General features: G+C 40.4%; 1 protein-coding gene across 1 annotated transcript; it reads right to left on the bottom strand.

Annotated features, from left to right (window-relative positions):
* Positions 1 to 349: 349 nt before the first annotated feature.
* On the bottom strand, positions 350 to 26,576 carry GPNMB (glycoprotein nmb). The gene is made up of 11 exons (XM_055314563.1): positions 26,409 to 26,576; positions 17,963 to 18,115; positions 16,786 to 16,929; positions 15,352 to 15,516; positions 12,745 to 12,903; positions 12,120 to 12,428; positions 7,309 to 7,407; positions 6,546 to 6,648; positions 4,530 to 4,744; positions 1,893 to 1,986; positions 350 to 1,448 (listed from the first exon to the last, which is right to left on the bottom strand). The coding sequence occupies exons 1-11, from the start codon at positions 26,476 to 26,478 to the stop codon at positions 1,295 to 1,297; spliced, it is 1,665 nt and encodes a 554-aa protein (XP_055170538.1). The 5' UTR covers positions 26,479 to 26,576; the 3' UTR covers positions 350 to 1,294.

Here is a 26,576-nt window from a genome sequence, read left to right as displayed (position 1 = left end):
ATGGCCCATGTAATCTAAAATATTTACTCCCTAGCCCATTACAGAAAAAGTTTGCTAATCTGTGACCTAGATCTATCTTCTTGCCTTTATTTTTAATATGACACTGACTGTTCAGAGAGTGCAGAATGCTTGCTCACAGAAAGTCTTTTTTTAGATTGATCTGATTAATATACATTTATGTATTAAATTTATTGAAATTTAACATACTATATATACTTTAAGATATAAAATACTAATGAAATGATCAGTGCTCCATAGGACAGCATTAAACAACCTTTTATGTGTCCAAACCTATAAATGCAATAGAAAGGCAAACAATAAATTGAAAAATAATTATAATTCCAAGAACTTATCTCTTTTCATACTTTATTTTTCAGGAAGGAGAAAAAAAGCATGTCCTATCTGACATCTGGTAGAGAGCTTTAATTACAAATGAAGGTAAAATCCTTACTGATCAAGTCTCTATATCATTTAAGTTGAGAAACCACTAGGAAAGCAGGGGCCTCCTTCTTTGGAAAATCATAATATATAATTTCAAATACTTGCACCAGAGTGTACAGAAATTCAGATATATACACAAAAGTGTCACCATCCTGAGTACAGGGCCATGTACCTAGCAACATGCCTGATACATAGAAAGTACTAGAGAAATGTCCATGGAATAAATGAATGAATACCACTCCTTTACACATCTTGGCAGGGCAGGTTGTCACGAAAATATTCACACCCATATATTAGGTTAGTATATACAAATTTTTTAGTGTAGGAACCATGCACATCACATTAAATGTTTGGCCTGTTGCTGTTTTGTTGGGATCTCATGCATGTTCATTGAAGTAGAATTCAGTTAGCTTGGAACATGATATTAAGGACAGGAATATATTGGTTTTATGCATTTGGTTACACGGATAAGCTAGAAAGTATCCAGCCTCTCCTTCCAGTTAACCTAAGCCAGACTCTAGTGAATAGTACCTTCTCCTCCTACTCTTTGGACATAGCGTATCTATCCCACTGATGACCTAAGACATAAATGAAACATAAATCACAATGAAAGAAAGCACTGCTAACTGGTTTTATCAGTTCTATAAAATGGCTGAGGTTGTGCACAGCATAATTCCTTTCCACTTCTCTAAAATGTCATCTAGCCTATTAAAAAAAACTTTGAACCTCCCTAAGCCGCAATATATATTTTAACAATAATCTTTAGGAAAAGAAATTGATAGTCATCAACTCTGGCACAGCTCACACAAATGGCATTGAAGAGTGAGCTGTTGTCAGAAATAAAGCTGAAGATTTAAGGAGTTCCTGGTTGGTGCTTGAGCAGTGGATCTTTTTCTTGGATTCCAGGGTAGAACATGGCCTTTGCACGGTTGAGGAAGACATTCAGGCCTTTGCCTTTGACCACGATCCCAGTACTATTTTCTATCAGGTTGTATTCCTTGTGTTTTCTGAAAACAATGTGGTAGATTAAAAAAAGATCTCCAACTGGAATATGTTACTTTCTACAACCTTTTACATGCCAAGTGTAAAAGGGTTAATTCCATTTAATCCAACCCACAGCTTCTAAAACACTGCTGTCTTATGAAAGTATAGTTAATTTCCCTTGTTCATGCAAGAAGTGTGCCTGCCTACTATAATGTGTGATTATGTGTTAAACATTAAGCTGACACAATTTTGTTAAGTTACTGATGTCTGGCAGCATTTTTAGGATTAAAGGAAAACCACAGCAAAATTAATAGTCTAGTTTGGTATTCATCATTCAATGAAGATTTTCCTCCCCTATGCAGAATGTTTACAAGCAAAAAGGGGAAATGGCCCATTTATGCAGAAATATGCAATTTAGTTTTGACAATATACTATAGTGATTTCAAGTATTAAAAGCAGAAACTTACTTGTATACCCAAAGGGTGATCACAGTGACAAATATGGCTAAGCAACCAACGGCAACCAGGACACCATTTGCCATTCTTGAAGGGGAAGCTGGGTCTTAGGACAGAAGCAAGACAGTATTAGTGACATCTTCCACATAGGGGACATGCTGCTTGTAATGCAATTAAATAAATGAGGAAAGGAGCTATCAGAAGATATATGGCTCCCTCTGGGTTTTCAGTAATCTTTTCCATTAAATAATACATAGTCTTTGGGTCAGCTTATCTTCCATTTAGAGAATGAGTTAGCGTGTCCGGAACACTGTGTTAAGAGCACAGAAGAGACATGTCATGTCCTGGAGACACCTGCTCAGGTATCAGCTGACCCAGGAGCACCCACATGGTGAAGGGCTCCATGACCCTCTTGGCCACCCCTCTGACCTCATCTCCCACTGTCTGTCTTTCAGTTGTACTAAAAATCCTGGGAGTTGCCTATTCTCCCCTGCTCTTTCAAAGCTCCAGGCCCTCTGCTGGGAATATCCTTCCCTGACTCATTTTAAGTGTTCAGCTCTGTGGGAACCACAAAGCAGGGATTACGTTTTCTCTGTATTCCCGGAAACCAGCAAATTAACTAGTTTCGTCACTGCTGCCCAAGTGTAACTGGAGTTTATCTGTTTTTTCTCCATCCTCTCTGCTACTACTTCAGTCTCAGCCACTAGCCTTCTCCCCTGAGAGGACCTCTTGTCTACCTGCTTCCACTCCTACCTTCCGATGATCCTTGCTTCACTCGGTAGTCAGAATTATCCTTAAAAGCATCAATCAGGTCATGCTTCTAACCTGCTGGTGACTACCCTTATGCACAGAATAAAACTCAAACCCTACCAGTGGTCTATAATGATTGAAATGAACTGCTCGTTCCTGAAATTCAGGCTTCAGTTCAGAGGAGGACCTTCACAAGCAGATGCTGCAGGCTGGGTAGGACTTTCATTGGCCTCCCAATCTAGAGAGCCAACCTCTTCCCCTCTCTCCCATGCTCATCACACTCTGTGCTCCAACCTGGTTTTACCTTCTCCACAGTGTTATTTTATTTGTTGTCTCTTCCCACTCATAAAAACAGGGACCTTCTTCACCTTGCTCCCCACGCTGTCTAGAACTCTGTTTCTCATGCCTAGAGCTCTGTTGGGCATGGAGTAGATGCTCAACGAATATTTGTTGAAAGAATTACAGGTGCTTCATGGAATCAATGAGTAAAAGTCATTTCTGCTAAAAGTTCATGGGTTGCTTTTGACCAAAGATCTATTTCTGAAATTCTGACTTTGAAACCCAAGCCATCAAGTTACAATTCTTCCTGTATTAAACGCTCTCTTTCTGAGCTTCCTTTATTTGGATTTTGAGATGGCTCAGATGATCTAAAGTTATCACTCACTGCAAAAAGAATTAAAGGAAAGCAAATATCTGAACATCTAATCTAGATAAGAGAGCAGTGATTTGCCAGCACTGAGGAAGCTTCGTAGAATAGGTTATGACCCTAAAAGACTTAAAAACATCCCACACCAGCACAAGATGAGTAACCACAGCAACTTCGGGAGGTGACAGCTCTGAAACCCTGAGCTCAGCTCCCTCCGTTCCAGGGTCCCCGGCCCACCTCCTCCCTCCCTCCATCCCTCCCATGGGGGGCCACAGAGCAGGCCCCACTAAAGGAAGCAGGGCACCTTTACAGCCTTGTTTTGTTTTAAAATCTGTACCTTCAATCTCACCAACTATAAGCCCTCATACAAATAATTATATGTATGGTTACTTAAGCTTTTCTTTCAAGAGGTTAAAGCTGCCTTTTAAAAGTTAATGAGTAAATCTATGTTTTAGTACATTTTACCTTATGTGATAGGCTCCAAATCCAAAGGAGTTCTTTGTGAGTTAGTTATTAGACTATACCTGACAATACTCAGATTAAGCAGCAAAATAAGTGCTGTAATGTGTGCACAAATTTAATCTCTTTTTCATTCCAGCAAATGAAAATTTCTCAATGAAATTCTTTAATCCACTTTGCTAGCATTTCACCTCTCGAAGCACTAGGGAGGCAAAGGGTAGATTTGCTGGTGAACATCTGAGGACTAGATAAGTTGGTTACTGTTTCAGTGTTATGCTTGGTAGACTTTGGGAAGGAAAAAAAGAGGATACATGATAAGCTAGAAATGAGCCAGGAGTCCACCTGGTTTCTCGTTTCTCTTCTTGGCTTCATTTGTTTGCCTAGGGGGATCCTAATGACAACAGGATACCAGTATCCCCATTTTTATAATTTAATTGGAGAACATTGTTGTTTTTTGATGTTAGGCTTTATACTTTTCCCTTGAAATATAAATCTCTTCGAGTATGCAGTGATCATATCCCATTATTACTGGTCCATGATCACAGCTGATTTTATTCATCAAAAGACTTATCTTTGGTCATTATTTCATTGGGTCTCTCTCTCTCATCGCTTCCCTAAGTAGGATTTGCTGTTGGACTTTAATGCCAGCTTTCAAATCCATATTAATGCTAGTTCAGTGATTTTTGTACTGAAATAAAGTTGACATTGATAGGGAACCCTGAATGGCTTCAGTATAGGACACACAACTGTACCTACAATATGAAACCTTTGTTAAACTGTAAAACAAAACTTACCTCTTTCAGGGATAGAGACAAGGGTGCTCGTGAGGGCCAGACTTGTATTATCTCCCAGAGTGAGGTTCATACAGTACGTCCCAGACCCACTGAAGGCTCTTCTCACGGTCAGCAAGCACTCATGACCCATGTCCTCACCTACAGGGTCGCAGACTGTGTCATACGTGATCTGGCAGGTAGGGTCAGAAACCACAGTACAGACCTCTGTTGGCATCCTGAGAGCACAAGTAGCACCAAGGGAGGGAGATGTAATATCAGTTTCGAAGAGACAATCATAATCATTATCTGTCTATAAAATTGACTAGAAATTCCACTTGAATTCCACTAGAATTAACTTGAATTTCACTTTACTCTTTTATTCTTGCATATGATGTAGAATATCAAACTGTTTGATATCAAATTGTCACATATAATTTACTCTTAAACAAACCTGGGTATGAGCTACTGTTTCCCCTGTTTCCTTAGAAAGATATGGCCCTGGGAGTTGGGAAGGAAGAAATTATGACCCCTCCAAGGCAGGGGACTGGAGGAAACTGTGTAAAGCCCAAGTCATTCCTCCATGCCTGGGCTCCCTAGAATACCTGCAGGTGCAGGTGGCTTAGGTGTGCAGCAAAGATACTATTAAATGCCAGAGCCGGCCCCCTGGGTCCCTGCAGATGGGACAGCAGCAGTGGCTGCTTATGCAGTATTTACCACATGCAAGACACGAAGTTGTAGATGTGTGACATGGTCTTGTCTATCTCTCTCAATGACCTGATGAGGAAAGTAAGATTAGCTTAGTGTAGCAGGTGACAAACCAGCTGGGGGAGGGGAGATGACCTTGAGGTCACACAAGCAGTTAGGGGTGGTGCTGGGATTCAAATAAATGAGGTGTGACAACCACGAGGCAATGTGGCTACGCAGTACTACTGTTTCACTTTCTAGTGGACCTCCTGGATGGAGAGACCACACTCTGAGGCTGGCTCTGCTGAGGTGTGGGTGGCATGGAGGACACGTTTTCTCATCAGCTGGCCTCATTCCTTCATCAGGTTTTTCTCAATTTTCTGTCATCATCGTCCTCCTCTCCCCAAGCTGGAAAGATTCTCTCTTTTTTTTTTTTTTAAGATTTTATTTATTTATTCATGAGAGACAGAGAGAGAGAGAGGCAGAGGGAGAGGCAGGTTCCACACAGGAAGCCCAATGTGGGACTCGATCCCGGGACTCCAGGATCATACCCTGAGCCAAGGGCAGGTGCTAAACCGCTGAGCCACCCAGGGATCCCCAGCTGGAAAGCTTCTATAGCTATCCTTTTAATCAAATAAGGCCACATTTTTATAACATCTCATTCTATTGATTAATTTATACATTTACACATACACATTTTAACTACTTAATTTATAATTGTAAATTTGTGAATGCTTTAGCCTTTTTAGTTAATGTTGTATTTATATGTTAATTAACTTATATTTAGTCTATTATATAGTTCAAACCATAGGAAGTAAAATTATAGAATACATTAGAAAAAACTTTGTAAAGTTTAGAGATACAGGATTATTGGGCGTGGCTATTAATTAATACTAGGACATGGCTGTTCCACACTGGCTTCCCATCACTTGGAGGGGCCTCAGGGAGCCTAAGTGTTAGGCTCTGAGCCAGACCATAGCCTGTGAACCATGCTCTGCAGGTACCTGCCATCAATGGGGGCAAATTCTGGAATCACCGTATGCCTCAGTGGACCTATTTCTAAAATGAGAAGACTCAGGATTGGGTAAGGTTTCAATATTGAGAACAGATGTAAAATGTTAAGAACATAGTAAGTGTTCAATCAATAATTATTATTCAATCTCATCAGAAGTTTAAAGGTAATAAGCATTGTTCAATCCAGCAAAACAAGTGTGCACTTCAGAGCACCTCACAGGGCCTTTCCTTGTTGTGGCTGACTGATGAACCAGGAATCTAAATCAACTTCGAAGGGGGAGATGGTGTTAAGGCCTTTGCTCAGACCTTAACCCATTCCTCTGACTGACATGTACTCACATCCCTTGGCAGGTCACAACAAAATCCATCAGGGAGTTGTCAGGCTGTGGCACCGGCATCAGAACATCTGTCATCTGAATGATGTTAACCTCCAGAATTCCCTCTAACAAAACAACCCACAGGAAAACACATCAAAATACAATAGAAACTAAACCAAACCATTCCTTAATAAATCAGAAAGCCACACAAAACAGAGACATGGCCTTCCCGCTCCTCCATGGGAGGACTCAGCCCTTGGTCTCAGGCCTCTGCAGACTTCTCTCAGCCCCAGGGTGCACAGCTGGGGATTTAGCTCCCATCTCCAGAACCAGAGTGCCCAGGTTGGACTTTGGCCCCTACCTGTCTTCTCTGTGGGTGCCATGTGCAGTGCCCATAATACAGAGCCATCTGTGGAAGCCCTGTTCAATCCTCTTTCTTACACATAAGAAATATGACTCTGTGAAATCAGCTAGAGAAAGAAAGTGAAGGTTGTAGGAACTTGCTGCTTGCTTTCCTTCAGAGTTCTGGAATGCACAGTGTGGGGGACCTAGGCTTCAGGCAGGCTCCTTAGTACGTGGGCCTCACATTGGGCTCATTTCTACCAGTCTAAGGAAGGCTGGTGCGGGCCAGTGGGAATCTAGAAACTGGTGGAATCAGCTTGTACCCATGTGGTATCACCCTGAACAGAGTGGTTGCCCCTGCCCCTGCCCCTGCCCCTCCAGAGTCAATAGAGTGAAAGGGTGGCCCCAGGGAGATTCTAACACCTTTCCCCTGCTGCTCTTACCTACAATTGTGATGGTGGCTTTAAAGTAGCCATATCTGTTAATAAGGCAGGTTATACCAGAGGTCTTCCTCAGCTCCAGGGGGTTGTCACCAGCAGATGCTGGAGTTGGAATAACAAGATGTTAGATTAGTTGCTGAGAATGTAAAAGATGCACATAATGCCTAATAATCCCAAATCTAAACAGATACATGATAACCAAAAATCTAATCATCCCCCTTCCCTTTAGAAAAACATCAAGAGGGCAGCCCAGGTGGCTCAGTGGTCTAGCGCTGCCTTTGGCCCAGGGCATGGTCCTGGAGACCTGGGATCGAGTCCCACGTCAGGCTCCCTGAATGGAGCCTGCTTCTCCCTCTGCCTGTGTCTCTGCCTCTCTCTCTCTCCCTGTGTCTCTCATAAATAAATAAAATCTTAAAAAAAAAAAAGAAAAACATCAAGAGCTCCATACAATTAAATTACTGCAGGGACTCCTGGGTGGCTCAATGGTGGAGCGTCTGCCTTTGGCTCAGGTACTGATCCCTGGGTCTGGGGACTGAGTCCTGCATCAGGCTCCCTGAATGGAGCCTGCTTCTCCCTCTGCCTGTGTCTCTGTGTCTTTGTGTCTCTTATGAATAAATAAATAAAATCTTAAAAAAAAATTACTGCAGAAATCTGAATATGTTCTGATTCATAGAGATGTGAGAGCTAGGAGGCATTATAATTGTTAAATTATGTAAGTAAACACAATCCTGTATCTTCCTTAAACAGAGGAATCAAATGAAAGGTAGAAGCCCTGTTAAAATGTGTGTTACAATCATGACGAAATCAAGCAGGCCAGGATAGATTAGATCCTATTTCAATTTTTGAGCCAAGTATTTGAGCCTCAAATTCCAGGTCTCTTGGTTTTGGCTGTTTGAGACCACAGGTATATCATTTAACCTCTCCTTGCCTCAATTTGCTCATCTGTAAGACATAACTAATACCAATTGCCCTACTAAGGTTGAACTATGAAATTTAAATGAAATAAGATCTGTAAAACCTGCTTCTCATGCCTGCCACATAGGAAATCCTTAATAAATAGTTCCCTTGTCCAAAGACAGAATATCTATATCTTAATAGCTGAACGGAAATCTATCACATTCATAGATACATAATTTCATATGTGAAGATTGGTGCATAAGAGATTAAGAAGCAACATGGAAAAAGGCAGTTCTTTTGTTTGGGTGTCTCATGGCTCCAAAGCTTATATTCTAAACGTCTTGCAGTTATTGAGGGGCTGAGGTGCAGGGAAGGAAAGGAGTGAATATCAGATACTTTTGAAAATAACTCGTTGAATATGATTAGGGCAAATAATTATTATTCTATTATTAGTTACAATTGTAAAAGCTCTAATTAAGGTGCTGGTGTTTCTTTAATAAAAGAAAAAAACTGGAAAGAAAATACAATGTTGAAAATTTCAAAAAGCATGAAAATGGATGCAGTTTAGGGGAAGGACATCGAAACTTCATTAAGAGCCGTGACTCTGACATGTGGGTGGGAAGCCAATTGGGAGATTTCTCCAGGGCTTCTCTGAGTCTTTAGTGGGGGGATGGATGTGCCCAGGACCCTTCTTTGTTTGGAGGGCCTTCTCTGCGTGATTCTCTGAGCTTCTCTAGAAACAAGTGCTGCATCACACTCTTTGGAAAATAGTGCTTGGGGTAAAGCCCAGAGAGGTTCTGATGCCATTAGAGATTCAAATATCCCTGGAGTTTCAGGGTGGTCCTTTGGAAATTATCGGACAATCATTCATTCCATCCTGAGGCCTGATGTGCTCTAGAGCCATTAATAGGTACTTTCTGTGCTGGGTAGTAAAGATGACTGGATTCCTTAATGGGGAGAATTCATCAAGTTAGAACATGGAATCATGACCCTAGCATCTTTTAAAATAAAATTTCTTTTAAAAAATGAACAAATGATACAAGTTAAGGATTTTACCTTTAGAAGAATGCTTATAAAAATGATTATGGAGTTTTGTAGATGTATCTATAAAGTCCAAATCCCTGTATCTTAAGTGAAGGTACAATTAAAGGACTAATGGAAGAAAAACTAACACCTGGGAAGACAGATGGGAAAGAAGGTGAACCTCAGACTTCATTCATGGTTTATGTCCCTGTTACCCAGAGAACGGTGTCATGATGTGTATTTTAGCATAAACTCTCTCTGTGAATTATACTGATCAGCCTCAGTCTTAACAAAGGTTGTTCTCTGCAGAGTTACTCTGAAAGCTAAGACTTTACTCACAAAAGTCTGAAAGCTAAGACTTTCACTGTTAGCTAAGGAAAGTGAATTCAGGCACACCTGTCTGCCCTATGATGTAATCAGTTTCCTGAGTCATCTCTTCACCCCTGGTTCTGTCTCACCCATGTGGTTGCATTTGGTTTCTATTTAGTGGCTGTGCTTTCTTATGAAGACACTTAGCAAAAACAAAGAGAACCTAATTCAAATTATAATCTATGCCTTTGATATGATCCACATCGCTGAAAATACTCCCACTTAGGAGTTCAAATGACTTTCATCTCCTCCAGTCCCATTACTTATTCCCATCCCTCCTGTCCTCAACTCTCACAGCTACTATAAAGCATTCTGGGGTTGATTATGGTCAATCTAACAACACTTTTAGATAAAGTGAGGCAGCTTTCCTTCACTAGAAAACATAATTCATAAAGTTACTATCTAATATTTTATGATCTAATCATAAAATTGAAATACCTTTCACTGACGTTTTAAGATTTTATTTACTTATTCATGATAGACATAGAGAGAGGGGGAGGGGCAGAGACACAGGCAGAGAAGCAGGCTCCATGCCCGGAGCCTGAAGTGGGACTCAATCCTGGGACTCCAGGATCATGCCCTGGGCCAAAGGCAGGCATTAAACCGCTGAGCCACCCAGCCACCTCCCATTGACTGACTTAAAAAATGTTTTTATACATGCTATGATATAAATACATTCTAAGAAAAATAAGCTAGCTTAATAAAAATGCAATTTAAAATAGGCTACTGATAGAATAAATGAACATTAAACTCTTTACCCGACTTAGGAATTTCTAGACAGTTCTAGATATTACAGACATCTGCAATTTATTTTGAATTTTACACCTCGTCTCCTTATATCTAAAGAAGACCATCAATACTTATAGAAAAAATTCTCTTACAGAACTACCAGAATGAAGCTACACAATTAGAATTGTTCGGTGCAGTTATATTTGTAATTGGAATTAGGAATAACCTAACCATCAAAAAAAGAATGGTTAAATTATACATCTGTACATACCACATTAGTTACTTACTAAATTTATACATACTATGAAATGCTATGGAGCCACTGAAAAAAGTGAGTTAGATTTATATGTACTGACAAGAGAAAGATGTCCTTGATGTGTTAAGTGAAGAAAAGCAAATCATAGAACCATATATATAGCATGAGCTCAAGTACTTAAATATTAAAGCAAAATGGCTATGTATATTTATAGAATATATTTGTAAATGCATAGAAAAAGATATGGAAAGAAAAGCTTCCAACTATTAACAAGGTTAAACTCTTGCAAGGGGAATGTGAATAGGGACTTTCATTTTTATTCTAGACTTCTCTATTTGAATTTTTATTTAGGAATATACATTAATTTTGTAATTTAAAACATTTCGGAAAAGAATGAATCAAAATTACCAATAATTTATGGTGTCTTGATTTAGACATGTCCTATTTGATGAGATCTAATTTTATTAATAACATACTATGATAACTATTACCTATAACAGGTTTTGGTAAACAAGAATTGCAACAAGTCTGGGCATCACGATGGAGTATTTCCTCTGGGCTTGGTGATGGCACCCTCTTGTGACCAGCGGAGAATGTATCTGTTACCATCACCTCTGCACTGAAGTGCTAAGATGTACTCATGGCGCAGTGGGGTAGAGTAGGGCATTAGAGGGAATCTAACACTTTCCAAGGTAGACTCTTAAGAACTTCTTGAATGGCTTCATATACTGTTAGAGTGTGGGATTTAATTCATTATTCCTTATATATCCAGAACAATTTTAATGTCTGAAGCTGAGAAATACTCTCAAGGTACATTCTTTTTTCTTTTTTTTAAAGATTTTATTTATTTATGATAGACAGAGAGAGAGACAGAGAGAGAGAGAGAGAGAGAGAGGCAGAGACACAGGCAGAGGGAGAAGCAGGCTCCACGCAGGGAGCCTGATGCGGGACTCGATCCTGGGACTCCAGGATCATGCCCCGGGCCAAAGGCAGGCGCCAAATCGCTGAGCCACTCAGGGATCCCTCAAGGTACATTCTTTCTTGGGCCGTTTGGAAATTGCTTTCCAAATTGGTTGTGTTTTCATGGGACACAAGGTAGATGTGGGCAGGGAGGAGAATGGAGATGGGGAGAAATGTGGGAGGGGGGGAAAGAAAGTGGGGATGGCCTGAATGTTTATAAGGGGCCAAGGTGTGTTTTCATAGCTAGAAGAAATGAGAAAGAAACAGAAATGTGACAGACCAGACAGGGACAGCATCTGTACACATAACAAGGATCAATGCAAATGAGGAAGATCAAAGAACTGCACCTAAGTCACAAAATTCTACTTGCAAAATAACTTTAAACAGACTCCTTTCTGCCATATTCTAGCAGCTCAAAATGGTGATAAAGTAGCTAAATAAAAACAGGTATAGAATGGAATCACTACAATCTCTCTCACAATCCTTTACACTAGGGATCTAATTATGTAACATATATTAGAACTTTTTTTTTTTTAGCCGTTAAGGAACCTCCATCAAAGATCACCTGGAAAGCACTTACATAAAGAAGTGGGTTTTGGAGGTGTGGGTGAAGGTGAAGGACAAGGTCCAGGCACTGAAGCTTGCACAGTGAGGTTAAGGCTGAAGGTTCCATTGAGCACATATGTGTGATTCAAAGTTGGAGCGTTGGAAACAAACAGACCGGTATTATCGCCGAAGTTCCACTTGTAGTAAATGGCTGACTCATTGAGGAAGTGACTAGGGTCGTGAATCAGGACGTTGAACATAATGGGGAGATCCCTGAGGAAGGTTTCATCAGATAAATTCCGATCATTCTTCTGGTACATAGTCACAAATACAGGAATGTGATCTAAAAGATATACAAAACCAAAAGAACACGTGATTGCTTGATTTTTAAGTGGATGACTTCAATAATGCTTTTAGGTTAAAAAAATTAAAATGAGGGATAATTCAGCATCATTTTCCCTTCTCCTATGTAAGTTTTCTAGTGTTTTTCCAAGTTATTCTGGAAACACAGATGGAGCACCATATAATTAAACATATAAGCTAGGGAATATGAATTGTAACTGAGCCCAGATCACTTGGTTCTGACTCTTTCTTAACCCACTAACAGCACCAGAACTAACAGCCTCACCATCAGTTACCTGAGAATTCACACCACTCACCTGTTACCACGTACACATCTTTCACTTTTGCGATGGGGACATATGCATGTCGGTGTCTTCTGTAAACAATTACTTCCATGAGATGAGGGCCAAGTGTCACATTGGCTGTGTTTACAGAAACTCTTGCTGAACCCCGTCCTAATTTCTGCAAATACTGACCTTTGAGAGGATGGAAATTTTTAGTTATTGGCCACATTATGTGATCATTAGAGGAAGTTGTTGTTTCTTTTTGACTAGTGATTGCCGCTTAGAAAGTGCTCTGGAAAAGGAAAAACAGGATGGGGATGCGGTCCTGGCTGCTTCAGAAAGGAAGATGGTACTCATTTGATGTAAAACCTTATACACAAACCCACAGTTACATAAATATAATTGTATATAGTTGGTTAAAATGAAAAGAGCTGTTTAGTGGGATAATACTGCTAGTCCCTAGTTTACAAATAAAAAATGTTTATAAATAAGAGGTCAGGCACTTGAAATACATGTGTTTCAGAGAAAACTCATGCAATGTAATGGTGAGGTATCCAAAGGAGTTAAAATCTATCCAAAGATGTACTTTATTGTTGTAACAATACTACTATTTCAGCTATATAATTAAGCAATTTCTTTCTTTTTTTTGGACTAGGATCCTCCATTTACTAATATATAAAAAAAAAAACACAGTGAGTGATACAAAAAAAAAAAGGGCAGGGTATGGTAGGTGTAAAAAGTAATGCAGTAGTTCTATAAAGACATTTCTAGGACATTTTTGACTCACTCTTTCTCCTTCTCCAGCCCTAACCTAAATCTGACTACCACTGGCTAGATGGAGAAAGTAATTCCTCTCTCTTAGGGCCCAAGGATTTTTCTAATCCTATTGAGGGGCCCCGCATAGATGTGTGATTGGAATGACAGGGATGGTAAGACGAATGCTTGCGGGGATGTTTAAAGACCATGTTTATTAAATGGTCAAAGGTATCAGAAAAACACATTAATCTTCTCAGGGATATGTGACTTGGAATCCCCTTTACCTTGAGATGCAGAGGTGGTTCGGTTGGAGGTTGGAGGGGAAAGATGTGTCACTAGTCAGGGGACTAGTCAGGGGACTAGTGACACATGGGGAAAATGTTAGTGCTGGCATCGAGGACCACAGAAGCAACTATTTCTTGAAGGAGAATATCTGTTTACTCTGAGACTTCAGAATGTGGAAATTCAAAACAGTCTAATTAGAAAAGCAGCAATTTCTGCGCTGAAAGCTGATTTTAATAGACATCTTGACTAAAAAGAGCCAAAGAGAGACTGGAATGTTGGTGAGCATACATGACTCCATACAAATGGTCAGCTCAAAGAAATGATGGCATCTGGGGAGTTGACTGACAGAGCCATAAAGGCAATGAAACAAAGTCAGCCTTCACTCCCGACTTAACTAGATGGTCATAATATCTGATCTGTATTTTGTGCTTTGTTAAACTGATGTGTATTGTTAATATGTTGTTTTGACTTATAAATGAGTTAATGGAACAGAGAAACTTCCTCTGATTTATAAAAAAAAGACAAAAACATGTAGAAGTTTGGAGCCTGCATGATTTTAGTAGCAATTTTCACACATTCATAGCCAGGTGGCACCTGGTGACATTTTTAAGAACTTAGCATCTTTGGTAAGTTATAACCTAAACTTGCTCCTCCTAAAAATAATCATTTCACCAATAATAAAACAAAAGTGGAGACCATTTGTGGTTTAAAAAAAAAAAGAAGGTAGGCTTTGTCAAAGAATAGTGATTAGATTAGGTTATGGCTACACAGTGGAATATTATACAGTCATTAAAATAATGTACATAAAGAATTTTAATGATATGCTCAAATGCTCATGATATTCAACAAAAATGTGTATACATTCTAATCTTTTTTTAAAGTTTTTTTTTAAATGTTAGTCTTTTTTTTTTTTTAATTTATTTATGATAGTCACACACACACAGAGAGAGAGAGGCAGAGACACAGGCAGAGGGAGAAGCAGGCTCCATGCACTGGGAGCCCGATGTGGGACTCGATCCCGGGTCTCCAGGATCACACCCTGGGCTGAAGACGGTGCAAACCGCTGAGCCACCCGGGCTGCCCTATACACTCTAATATTAACCCAGAAGTACTAGCGAAAAAAAAAAAATCCATCGTGTTAATAATGATAATCTCTGGTGTTAATTATGGGTGACTTATTTTTCATTGGTACTTTCTGCATTTTCTAAATTTCCTACAAAGAATATAACTTTCTTAAAAAATCTTTTGACAACAAAAAATTAAAGAAAAAAATTAAATGCCCATCTGTGTGCCAAACTATTCCTATTTTCTCATATTACTGTTTTAGACAGAAAGAAATTGAAAAGTTTTCTTTTTAAAAAGACTGAATCCATTTTTTACCTTCTTTTAATTCTTTGGTGTCCTAAAGATTTGCCAAAGCTACAACAAGATTTTCTTTTCATTCCTTCCCCTGTACCCTAGGTAAGGAAAGTTAATTGAGTAACTGTTGTTAAACTCTTGATGTTAGCATTATTGATTATAGAATAAGAAAAGAGAACAAAATTAACAATTTAAGGGCAAGTAAAGAAGAAGCTGAAGGAGTTTTGTAAAAAGTCCAACCAAGTGTGCGAAAGACGTAGACAAAATTCCATCTCTTCCATCCAGGGTGGTGAGGGAAAGGTTTTCCATCAGGGAACACATCATGATGGTGTTCGTTGGTACCATTTCCCCAGCTGCCTTCCTCTGTCCAATTGTAAACATACAGGTCAGGCGATGGACCAGTATCTAGACAGAGAAAGAAACAACCCAGGCTTGTCATCTGGGCTCAGAATGTTCAACGCTCATCATTGAATTAAACATCTTTTTATATTTTTCATAAATATAAATATAGTTGGACAACTAAAACCTTAATTTTCAGAATTCATCCAGTGGTGTATATTTTTGGCATGTCCATTTTCTGCCTATAGGTTATATTTCTGTAAAAATTTCATATAAAGCAATTATTCAGAAAGATTCATCCGAGAGATACCACAATATATTTATTTTTAATATTGGATCTCCACATCACAACTGTATTCAAACTGAGGGATACTTAATCTTTTTACATTGATACTGCTATCTGTAGGTTTTTTTTTCACCTGAGTCATTTGGTATCAATCAACTCAGTGGTTCTTTATGTGGTGATAAATATTATATAAAAATTTTCCTAAGTTCACAGGGACTTCTTCATATAAAAATGCTCAGAGGGCTAAAGTGTCATTTAAAACATTCGTAAGAATTAACATTTTTAGAAAAAAGAAAAATTACTACTACTAATAAACAATACTTTAAAAATATCAAACCCTTTTTATACAGAATCTAATGTTTTCCTAGTAGGAAGATGATAAATTAATAAGAAATGAATGCATCGACAGTTTAACAGAAGTTCTAAGTAATAAAATCCCATCATAAGTGCATCTACCAGTCTTGTCACTGATTGAAGAATCTCAGTAATTAGCTCAGAGTTTTTGAGAATGTGCAGTTCTCAAAATAATTTCTCTTGATGCATTTGTGTTCATTTGTGCTCTTTAACATGTACAGAGCTTACCTACTTTAAAAGCAAAGCAAAACCAAAACATACACATCTTTGCATTTGCACTAGCCACACACATTTGCTTAAACGATACCTGTATATAGAAATTAATCTGACCAGATTTCTGTCAAATTGGCTATTCTTTGAGTAGCCAAAAGAATTCCAAGTAATCAAACCAAAATCTGAGAATCAACAAGGTATTCTCTGGCTAATCAACTAGATACTAAGAAAAAGCTGAGCATGGCAATGTAACTCTTGAAGAAAGTTCCAAGTGGAAAGCCACCAGTTTGCTCAAGCGGATTTGGCTAATGTTGATGTAGGAACTGGGTAGAGCAACATCTCCCTGTCATCCAATTTGAGGCGGGGGCGACATAGGATGACAGCACCTTGCCTTTACGGAATTACCTGAGAGCCTTCAGGTTCATGAGATGGAGCTCCAGTAGTTAGGAGGACTAGACTGTTCCACGAATAACATTCCTTACCATTTCCGCAGTTCTTCTCATAGACTATGTTGCCACTGACATCTTCCCTTTGGCATCTGGGAAATACCAGGTCTACCACAAATGTGATCGTTGAGCCCACAAGAGCTGGTGAATCACTGGTGAGAATCGCCCGCACATGGCCTCCTAACACATAGAAAAGTATAATTTAGGGACACCTGGGTGGCTCAGCGATTGAGTGTCTGCCTTCGGCTCAGGTCTTGATCCCAGAGACCCAGGATGGAGTCCTGAATCGGGCTCCCTGCATGGAGCCTGCTTCTCTCTCTGCCTGTGTCTCTGCCTCTCTCTCTCTCTCCGTGTCTCTCATGAATAAATAAATAAATAAAATCTTTAAAAAAAAGTACAAGTTAATGATCAAGCATCTTTTTCCTTTCACTGGTAGATAAACAAAGTAGAGTTAAATCCACTAATAAGGACCAGAGCTTCCCTATGCCTTTTTTTTTTTTTTTTTAAAGTAAGCCCTATGCCCAGTGTGGGGCTTGAACTCATGATCTGGATATCAAGAATTGCCTGCTCTAACTGAGCCAGTCAAGTGTCCTCCCATTCTTATGCCTCTTAACAATAAATTATTTTCCGGATTATTTTCCTAACTTTTGCTTTCAGAGTACAACATTCTAGAAGGCACACACACAAAAAGTCAGATCAATTAAAGAATTTTCTGACCATAGAAAGGACATTTACTTAGAATTTTTAAAATGTGCTCAATTGGATTGAGAAAACAAGTATTAAGGGTCCGTATTTGTTTAGACTCAAAATCAATGACTCAAGGACTCATTCTTTAATTTGAATGGAAAGATACTCACTTTCTGATAAACCACACTTTTGAGATGGTCAAAACTGCTCTAGCATCTCAGATCTTCTGAAGAGGACCATTCCCACATGATGGAAAGAGGTTTGAGGGTAAAATCTGTGTGCTCTCTAAAATCTTCTAAGAACTACAAACTTGTCCATTTCTAAAGGGATTAAATAAACCTTTGTGTATGTGACTTAGTGACAATACTGAGATAAGAAAAGATTGCCCAATCCATGTGCCTCCCACTTGGTAACTAAAGTACTGTCATTCACAGAAGCAACGTAAGCCAGGGGATCTCCAACTCTACAACCATGAAACTAAATTAAATAGAAAATAACAGTTGTTTGGCTCGAATAATTGATTTACCTTTCCAAGAGTTTTTCCACCTTGAGTCTCCCTTCTTCCACACTGGATACAGTTCTTCATTCCAGTCATTTTCATCTGAAGACCAACCAGTTAGATGGTTGTGCTCCCTCATATAACCAGAAGTTCTTTCATTGCTCAGCACATCGTGAAATTCTATATCAATATTTGAAAAAAAAATTATTTTGTCTACCCCGTTCTTCATTTACCACTTACCTAACAATATTTACAGCAACTTCTCATTTCATAAGGTTGGAAAGTCATACTTAATATTTCCAATATGTCAAACAAATAGAGGTTTTTATTTTAAAGTCTACTGGAAAGAGCTTAAATCCAACTCTTTAGACCCTCTTTATGTACTTTAAATGAGTCAAGGGTGCGGGGGTGGGGTGCCGGGGTGGTACAGGGAGTTAAGCATCCGACTCTTGGTTTTGGCTCAGGTCCTCATCTCAGGATTGTGAGATCGAGCCCCACGTTGTGCTCTGCACTCTGCAGAATCTGCCTGAGACTGTCTTTTCCTTTCCCCCGTCTCATGCTTGCTTTCTCTCCCTAAAATAAATGAGTCAAGGAAAAATTTTAAAAGTTGGTATTTCTTAGCCTTTATTTGCTTTCTCAATACATAATCTCTGAATATTTGGACTTGATATGCTATCATTAGGAAAACGCTGATGCCATTGATATTCAGATCAGGTTTGGCATCTTTTCCCCTCTTACCTGTTCTCTTGGCTAAAAGAATGCCAGGCTCAGGAATGCCTCCGGGTTTCGAGAGACGCATACCAGTACTAGAGAGCCCACTGTTAAACAATCTAACTTTTTTATGGCCCAGTATATGGCTTGACTTGGTGAATGCTCCCTATGTACGGTGTAATCTACAGGTTTTAATTTTTTTTAACATCATTTATATTAAGAGCTGGTTGATAATGTTTTGAGACTTCCACCTTCCTGATTTTCTATTTGTTACTTCAATTATTGAGAGAGGAATGTTGGCATCTTCAATTATAATTATGAATTTGCCAATTTCTTCTTTCAGTTCTGTCAGTTTTTGTTCGTGTATATTGAAGCTCTGTTTAGAATTGCTGAGTCTTCACAAATTAATCCTCTTACCATTAGGAATTGACCTTTATCTCTGTTAATATTCCTTATTCTGAAGAATACTTTGATAATAATGCTTAGTGGTTAATTAGTACATCTCTTTTCATCCTATTTTTTAAAAATTTTATTTATTTATTCATGAGAGACAGGGAGAGGGAGAGGGAGAGGGAGAGGGAGAGGGAGAGGGAGAGGGAGAGGGAGAGGGAGAGGGAGAGGGAGAGGGAGAGGGAGAGGGAGAGGGAGAGGGAGAGGGAGAGGGAGAGGGAGAGGGAGGCAGAGACATGGGCAGAGGGAAAAGCAGGCTCCATGCAGGGAGCCCGACGTGGGACTCAATCCCGGGACTCCAGGATCACACCCTGGGCTGCAGGCAGGCGCTAAACCGCTGAGCCACCCAGGGATCCCAATCCTTTTAATGGAAATATATTTTTATATTTAAATAGGTTTCGGGTACACAGCATACCTTTCATTTGGAGTATTTAGGTAACTTACATTTATTTTTTAAATTTTATTTAAATTCAATTAATTAACATATATTGTATTACTAGTTTCAGAGGTAGAGGTCAGTGATTCATCAGTCTCATATAATACCCAGTGCTGGGATCCCTGAGTGACTCAGCGGTTTAGCATCGCCTTCGGCCCAGGGTGTGGTCCTGGAGTCCTGGGATCCAGTCCCACTTCGAGCTTCCTGCATGGAGCCTGCTTCTCCCTGCTTCTCCCTCTGCCTGTGTCTCTGCCTCTCTTTCTCCCTCTGTGAATTATTTATTCTCATGAATAATTAAATAAAATCTTAAAAAAAAATAACACCCAGTACTCATTATATATCATGGTCACTATATCATGTGCCCTCCTTAATGCCCATCACCCAGTTACCCTATCTCTCCACTTACCTCCCCTCCAGCGATCCTTGGTTTGTTTCCTATGATTATGATTAAGAGTCTCTTATGGGGTCATTTACTTTTAATGTATTTATTGATATTGTGGGATTTAAGCCTACCATCTTATTTTTCTATTTGTCCCATCTGTTCTTTATGTCTTTTTCTTCTTTTCCTGTACTTTGTGGGGTTTTTTTTTTGGAATCCATTTTATCTCCACTTCTGGCTCATCAGCTCTATCTTTTTGTTTTGTGGGTTTGCTCCAGGGTTTATAAAATTCTAGTTCTTTTGAAATTCTTTTTAATCTCAAGTGTTTGGGTGGCTCAGCGGTTCAGTGCCTGCCTTCAACTCAGGGCGTGATCCTGGGATCTGGGATCGAGTCCTGCATCGGGCTCCCTGCATGGAGCCTGCTTCTCCCTCTGCCTATGTCTCTGCCTCTCTTTCTGTCTCTCATGAATAAATCTTTAAAAAAAAAATAATAATCTCAAGTTGTCTTTCTACCTTGCCCAACAACTCCAATGGTCACTTGGTCTCTCCTTTGAGGATTGCAGCAGACTGGTTGGCTGCCTACCTAATAGCCATTTCCAGGCTGCACCCCTACTTTTTTCTTTCCCTTATTGCAGAGCTTCTACTATACCAGTTCAAAATTCCAAAGACTCAGTTTCCTAGCTATCCTCAGAGTATGGGCAGGAGCAAAGGATTAGAATCTGGCTCATCAAAACTGAGAGGAAGTCCTCTGAGGGCATCTGGAAAAGTTTTCCTCCTCTCATAAAAAAATTTAAAAAGAACAAACTCCATTTTTGTTCACATCATAATTGATTTTGGAGATAGTAATGTAGTGATGTGATGCTCAGAACTGTGACAGCCATACTTAACCATGAAGACACAAATCTAAAAAAGCAAGCCAACACACCAAGGATGTCAGAGAGGAAGGACAAAAAAAAAAAAAAAAAGTTCTTGGTGTTATCGAGTTCTTGCTCTAGTCTGGCCTGCCTCTGGACTGGTTAAATTACAAGCGTCTTGCTCAACCTTTCTGAGTATTCTGTTATAGCGAAAAGCTCAATTGTCTGTAACCCATAGCCATCCCCTAATCATACAGTATCATAAACTGTTCTCTCATCAATTCATATGCTCTTGTGTAATCTGGATCCATAAAGCCAGAAATATTGTCTTCTCAAATACTGGAAGAGGACTTCCACAGGTGTGGTATTTAGTAGGTGCTCAGAGAACCCATTTTGAATGGATGCTACTAACCTCTATCTTCTATTTCTCCTTTTCGTTAGGAAGAGGGAAAAGCCTGTTATTTCCTTCTTATAAGGGAGACAGATAGAATGGAAAAGAATACTGAAATGAATATTGAACAATCCAGATGTCCTACAATGGGTGAATGTTACAAAACTTGGTTTCTGGTCTTGATTTTGTTACTAAGCAGGCTGTGTCTTCTCTGAAAAGCTCAGGCCATGTCTTCTCTGGCCCTCCAAATCAGACAAAAACCAGATAAAACAAAAACAAAATGTCTTATGACTCCGGGAGATTGTTTTTATTTGGAAAACTAAGTGAGGGCGATAAATGTAAGTTTATCAATAAATTTTTTTCCAATAAGTTTATAACTTAAGTTTATAAGTTAAGTCATGGAGTGGTAAAATATTCAATCTGGAATGAACTAACATTATTTCAAATCACTTCATTTTAGAGATGAGGAAATTTAAGCCGAGAGAGGTGACAGGATTCACTCAGGTCACCTTTAATAGAGTGGAAATGAAGATTCACATCTTTTGATTTCCAGGACTGATTTTTCCCCCCACTGTTCCAAAGAGTCTTCCTCTTCCTCAGATCCTGAGAGAAAGTCAGTGTTTCCAGAACCAATCAAAACACAGGTTTCTCCTCTGATTTTAAATGTCAGAAATCAAGGAAAAATACAAACTTGAATAGTGACAAGGAATAGATACATGGGTCCATGGAACAGAATAGAGAATGTAGAAACAGACCCATCGATATGCCCTACTGATTTTTGACAGAGATACAAAAACAACCCAGTGGAGTTTCAAAAGATAGCTTTTCAAAAAATGGTGCTGTGAGAAAGTAAAATTATAGGAGAAATTTTCAGGCTTGAGGCTAGGCAAGAATTCTTTGACTTGACACTGCAGACATGATAAATTAGATCTCATTAAAATGAAAAACTTTTGCTCTGTGAAATAGCATGTGAAGATGAAAAGGCAGATTACAAAATGGGAGAGAATATTTGCAAACCACTTTGCCAGTAAATGACTGCTATCTAGAATATATAAAGACTTTTCAAAACTCAACATTAAAAAACAATCCAATTAGAAAATGGACAAAAGACCTGGACAAACTACACTGAAGAGGATATACAAATGGCAAAGAGACACATGAAATGATGTCTAGTATCATTAGGCAGTAGGGAAGTGCACATTAAAACCACAATGGGATATCACTCTACACCTATCAGAATGGCTAAATAAAAAAATAGTGATGCATCAAATGTAGGCAAGAATGTGAAGACAACGGATCACTCATACATTGCTGGTGGAAACGTAAAATAGCACAGCTACTCTGAGAAATAGTTTGGCAGTTTCTTATAAAACTAAATATGTAAGTAACACACAACCAAAAAACTGTACTGTTGGGTATTTGTCCAAAAGAAATGGAAATATGGTCACCAAAAAACCTGTACGTGAATATTCATAGCAACTTTATTCATAGTGGCGTGAACTGGAACAATCCAGCTGTCTTACAATGGGTGAATGTTTAGACAAACTGTGGTATATCCATACTGTGGAACGCTACCTCGTGATAAAAAAGAACTATTGATAGATGCAACAACTTCAATAATTTATGTTGAGTAAAAAAAAGCCAATGCCCCTAAGTTACATACTATAATGATTCTATCATAATATCTTAAAGCGAGAATAAAATGCAGAATGGATTACTGGTTGCCAGGGCAGGAGTTGAGGTGGAGAAGGGAAGTTGGTTTGACTACAAAAGGGTATGAGGGACCCTTGTAGTGATGGAACTGTTTGGTATTTTGACTGTACCAGTGTCAATATCCTGGCTGTGATACTGAGCAATAGTTTTACAAGATGTTACCATTGGGAGAAACTGGATAAGGTATCCAGAGGAATCTCTTTGCAGATTTCTATTTCTTAGAAGCTTTGTATTATTTCTTAGAACTGCAAGTGAATCTATAATGACCTCAAAAAGTTGAGTTAAAAAATAGAACAAGGGATGCCTACATGGCTTAGCAGTTGAGCATTTGCCTTTGGCTCAGGGCCTGAGCCCAGAGTCCCAGGATCGAGTCCCACATCGGGCTCCCTGCATGGAGCCTACTTCTCCCTCTGCCTGTGTCTCTGCCTCTCTCTGTGTGTCTCTCATGAATAAATAAAATCTTAAAAAAAAAAAAAGAACAAAACACACTGAAAAGTGGGTTTAAAAGAAAAAAAAAAAAGGTGTGTAGGGGAGGGGAGGTAGAAAGTGAAGGAAAGTGGAATCACACCCAGCACCACTGCAGCTTTTCTCTCTTCACTCTAGAATCTCTGCTCTGTCCACCGGCAAAGAGGTGGTGGCCAGGTTGTTAACTACTTCGTCAACACCTGCTCTTGCCTCCTTTTTACCAGGCCTATGATTGGAAAGTGGCAAGGAATCCCTTGGTGTTTGATGCAATGGTAAATTCTAGAGTTAGGAGTCTCTTAGGCTTTGTCTTCCTCTCTAATTTTTCCCCACTCAGTTTCTGCTTCCCCCCTTCCTTTATGGTCCATTTCACTATTTCTTATATTCCACATATGAGTGAACCATGTGATACTTGTCTTTCTCCGATTGACCTATTTCACTCAGCATGATACCCTCCAGTTCCATCCATGCGGATGTAAATGGTAGGTAACTCTAGGAAACAAAGGGTTGCAGGAGGTGGGTGGTGGGATGGGGTGACGGGGTGACAGGCATTAAGGAGGGCACATGATGTGATGAGCACTGGGTGTTATATGTTGACAAATTGAATTTAAATTTTTTAAAAATGGTAAATTCTACCCATCCTTATTTTTTCTGAACAGAATATTTTTTTTTAAATTTTTACTTATTTATGATAGTCACAGAGAGAGAGAGAGAGAGGCAGAGACACAGGCAGAGGGAGAAGCAGGCTCCATGCACCGGGAGCCCAACGTGGGATTCGATCCCGGGTCTCCAGGATCGCGCCCTGGGCCAAAGGCAGGCGCTAAACCGCTGCGCCACCCAGGGATCCCAACAGAATATTTAGTCTGGGGCAGGTGAAGACAGGAATGCTAGGTTTCGTCGTTACCTTTTGCCTAATAGGTTGGGACTCCTTTCAAACTGAGAGCCAGCATTTAACCTCAGGCTAATCTGTTTCACTGAGCAAAGCAAATTAGTATGGGTGGGAAGAAGGCTAGCATTAGGCACAGGGTCCCACTGACTGTCACTTCTCTGTCCCTCCGGCTCCCAGGACTGCAGACTCCAGGGGAATCTGTCCTGGGAGCTACCTGGAGGTGAGACGATTGCTACCCGGTAGGACTCCCACCCCAAGCCATCTTGTTTGCTGATCTCACAAGAACCCCTTCACCCAGTTCTGCAAATGAGGAAGTGAAAGCTCAATGGTGTGAAGTTACTTGTGGCCCGGTCCACAGCTAGCAGGGAACCCAAGTTTGTCCAACTGCAGGAAGGACAGTAGTTGGCTTGCGCTTTCTTTTTCTTCATAGCCGTGGAGCCTGGGGCAAGTCACTCGCGTTGTCTGTGGCTGGAATCCCCATCTGGGAAACATGAGCATCCCAGTGCTAGCATCCCAGGACTGTTCTGAGGCCACCAGGTCCCAGGCCTAGCACCCTGCTGAAATCCTTGCATCTGGGCTCCCTCATCAAGCAGGTGGTGGCTTTTCCCCCATCCAGTCACAGGAGATGGCAGGACGGGGGTCTCCAGGGACCTGCATGGTCCAAGGCTCAGGGCTCAGCCTCTGACCACTCTGCTCCTTACCCTTGCCCTTACCCTGGGGGCCTTGCAGCCCCCGTACTCCCCTCTCATGCCTCACCCCTGCCTGGCCCTCTCCAGTCTGGGGAAAACTCACCTGCTCTCTGGGGGTACCAGTGGTTCCCCTTCTTCCTTTCTCAACCCAGTACTCCTGCTGGGATGGCCCCCTGCAAGGACAAAACCTATTTAAAGGAATTTTCCTTCCCACAAGGAGGAAGAGGAGAGAAAAGAGGGTTTGCACAGGCAGTGCAGATCATGTATCCAAGATTCTGCTCTTGAAGAAGTGGGCCCAGCAGGTGAAAAGCAACACCTGGGCTCTTGATTTCCACACCTGTTAAATGAGGAGAGGACCACGTGCTCTACAAAGGTGGTGTGGGAACTACCTGAGAGATGTAAGCACAGCAGCCAGTATAGTGATTATACACGGTGACCCCTTCTCTACACCTATCGTCCCACCCCTGCACCATGGAGTTGTCTGACAAAAATCAAGACCCCTGAAGTTTTCATCCAGTGAATGTCCCTATTCTGTTGGAATGAAGTGGAATGGACCTTCTGGGTGATGTATAATTTACTTCTTTTCCCCACCATTGCCACCCATCCCCGGGACAGGACAAACGGGCCACAAAGTGCAGTGGGCCAAAACCCTACTTTGCATTCCAATCACAAGAGGGTTTTTTTTCTTCCTTTCTTCATCTTCTTTTTTTTTTTAATTTAAGTAGGCTCCACATCCAGTGTGGAGCTCATCGTAAGGCTTGAACTCAGGACCCTGAGATCAAGACCTGAGCTGAGATGAAGAGTCAGACACTTAACCTACTAAGCTACCCAAGTGTCCTGCAAGAGCAGTTTTTTAAAAAAGGAGGCCCCAACCCCACCTCCGAAGAGTCTGCTCTCAGTGATCTGGGCAACAGCCTTGTTAGAAAGTCCCCAGCCTTTAACGTGAGACTAGAATAGAGAGCCTGGGCTTTGGCTCTTCTCTCAGTAACCTCACTCAAGAGGCAGCAAGCTCCTGCAGGTCTGTGAAAGTCTCAACAGGACCAGCAACAGCTTCTGGGCCGGGATGTTTAGTGAACTTATCTCTAGATTTCGGGCCCCCTTTCACTCCAGCTCCCTCCACTACTGGATAGAAACTAGACGAAGCTTAGTGGGTGGCATTTGCTTTGTTCTCAGGCCAGAGACTGTTCCCCTCACATCTCCACCCTTCCAATGTCTGGCAGGAGAGAAAGTAGCAATTGCAATGGGAAAAAAAAGCTCCCTAAGAGAGGGGCTGCTGCATGGTTATTACTTTCCCAGAGCCTGAAGCCAAGAATGGAGCAGGGGTTGGGGGCGCATTTTGCTATAGTTTCAGCATTCCCAAAAGTTTCCAGAAGAAATGAGCAAGAAAGCTTCCTGAGGATCTTCATGAAGTTAAGTTTCTGGCTTAGACAAGGATACTTCAAACAACCCATCACTTCAGTGGACAAAGAATGGGTTAAAAGAGAAACTCCTTTACTCACTTATGGCGACATCCAGGGGCAACCTCGCAGCCAGAAGCAGACATCCCAGGAAACAGTAGAGACATTCCATGCTGAATTCTCACAGACCCAGGCAATCAAGGCTTAATTTTAACTCCTCTGGCTCCATCCACTAAGAACAACAGTGCTCCTCTGGCCTCTGCTGTGCCC

The sequence above is a fragment of the Nyctereutes procyonoides genome, unplaced genomic scaffold, assembly GCF_905146905.1.
Source record: "Nyctereutes procyonoides isolate TBG_1078 unplaced genomic scaffold, NYPRO_anot_genome, whole genome shotgun sequence".
NCBI lineage: Eukaryota > Metazoa > Chordata > Mammalia > Carnivora > Canidae > Nyctereutes > Nyctereutes procyonoides.
Note: the sequence above shows the minus strand (reverse complement) of the source record. Positions and strands in the feature narration are given on the sequence as shown.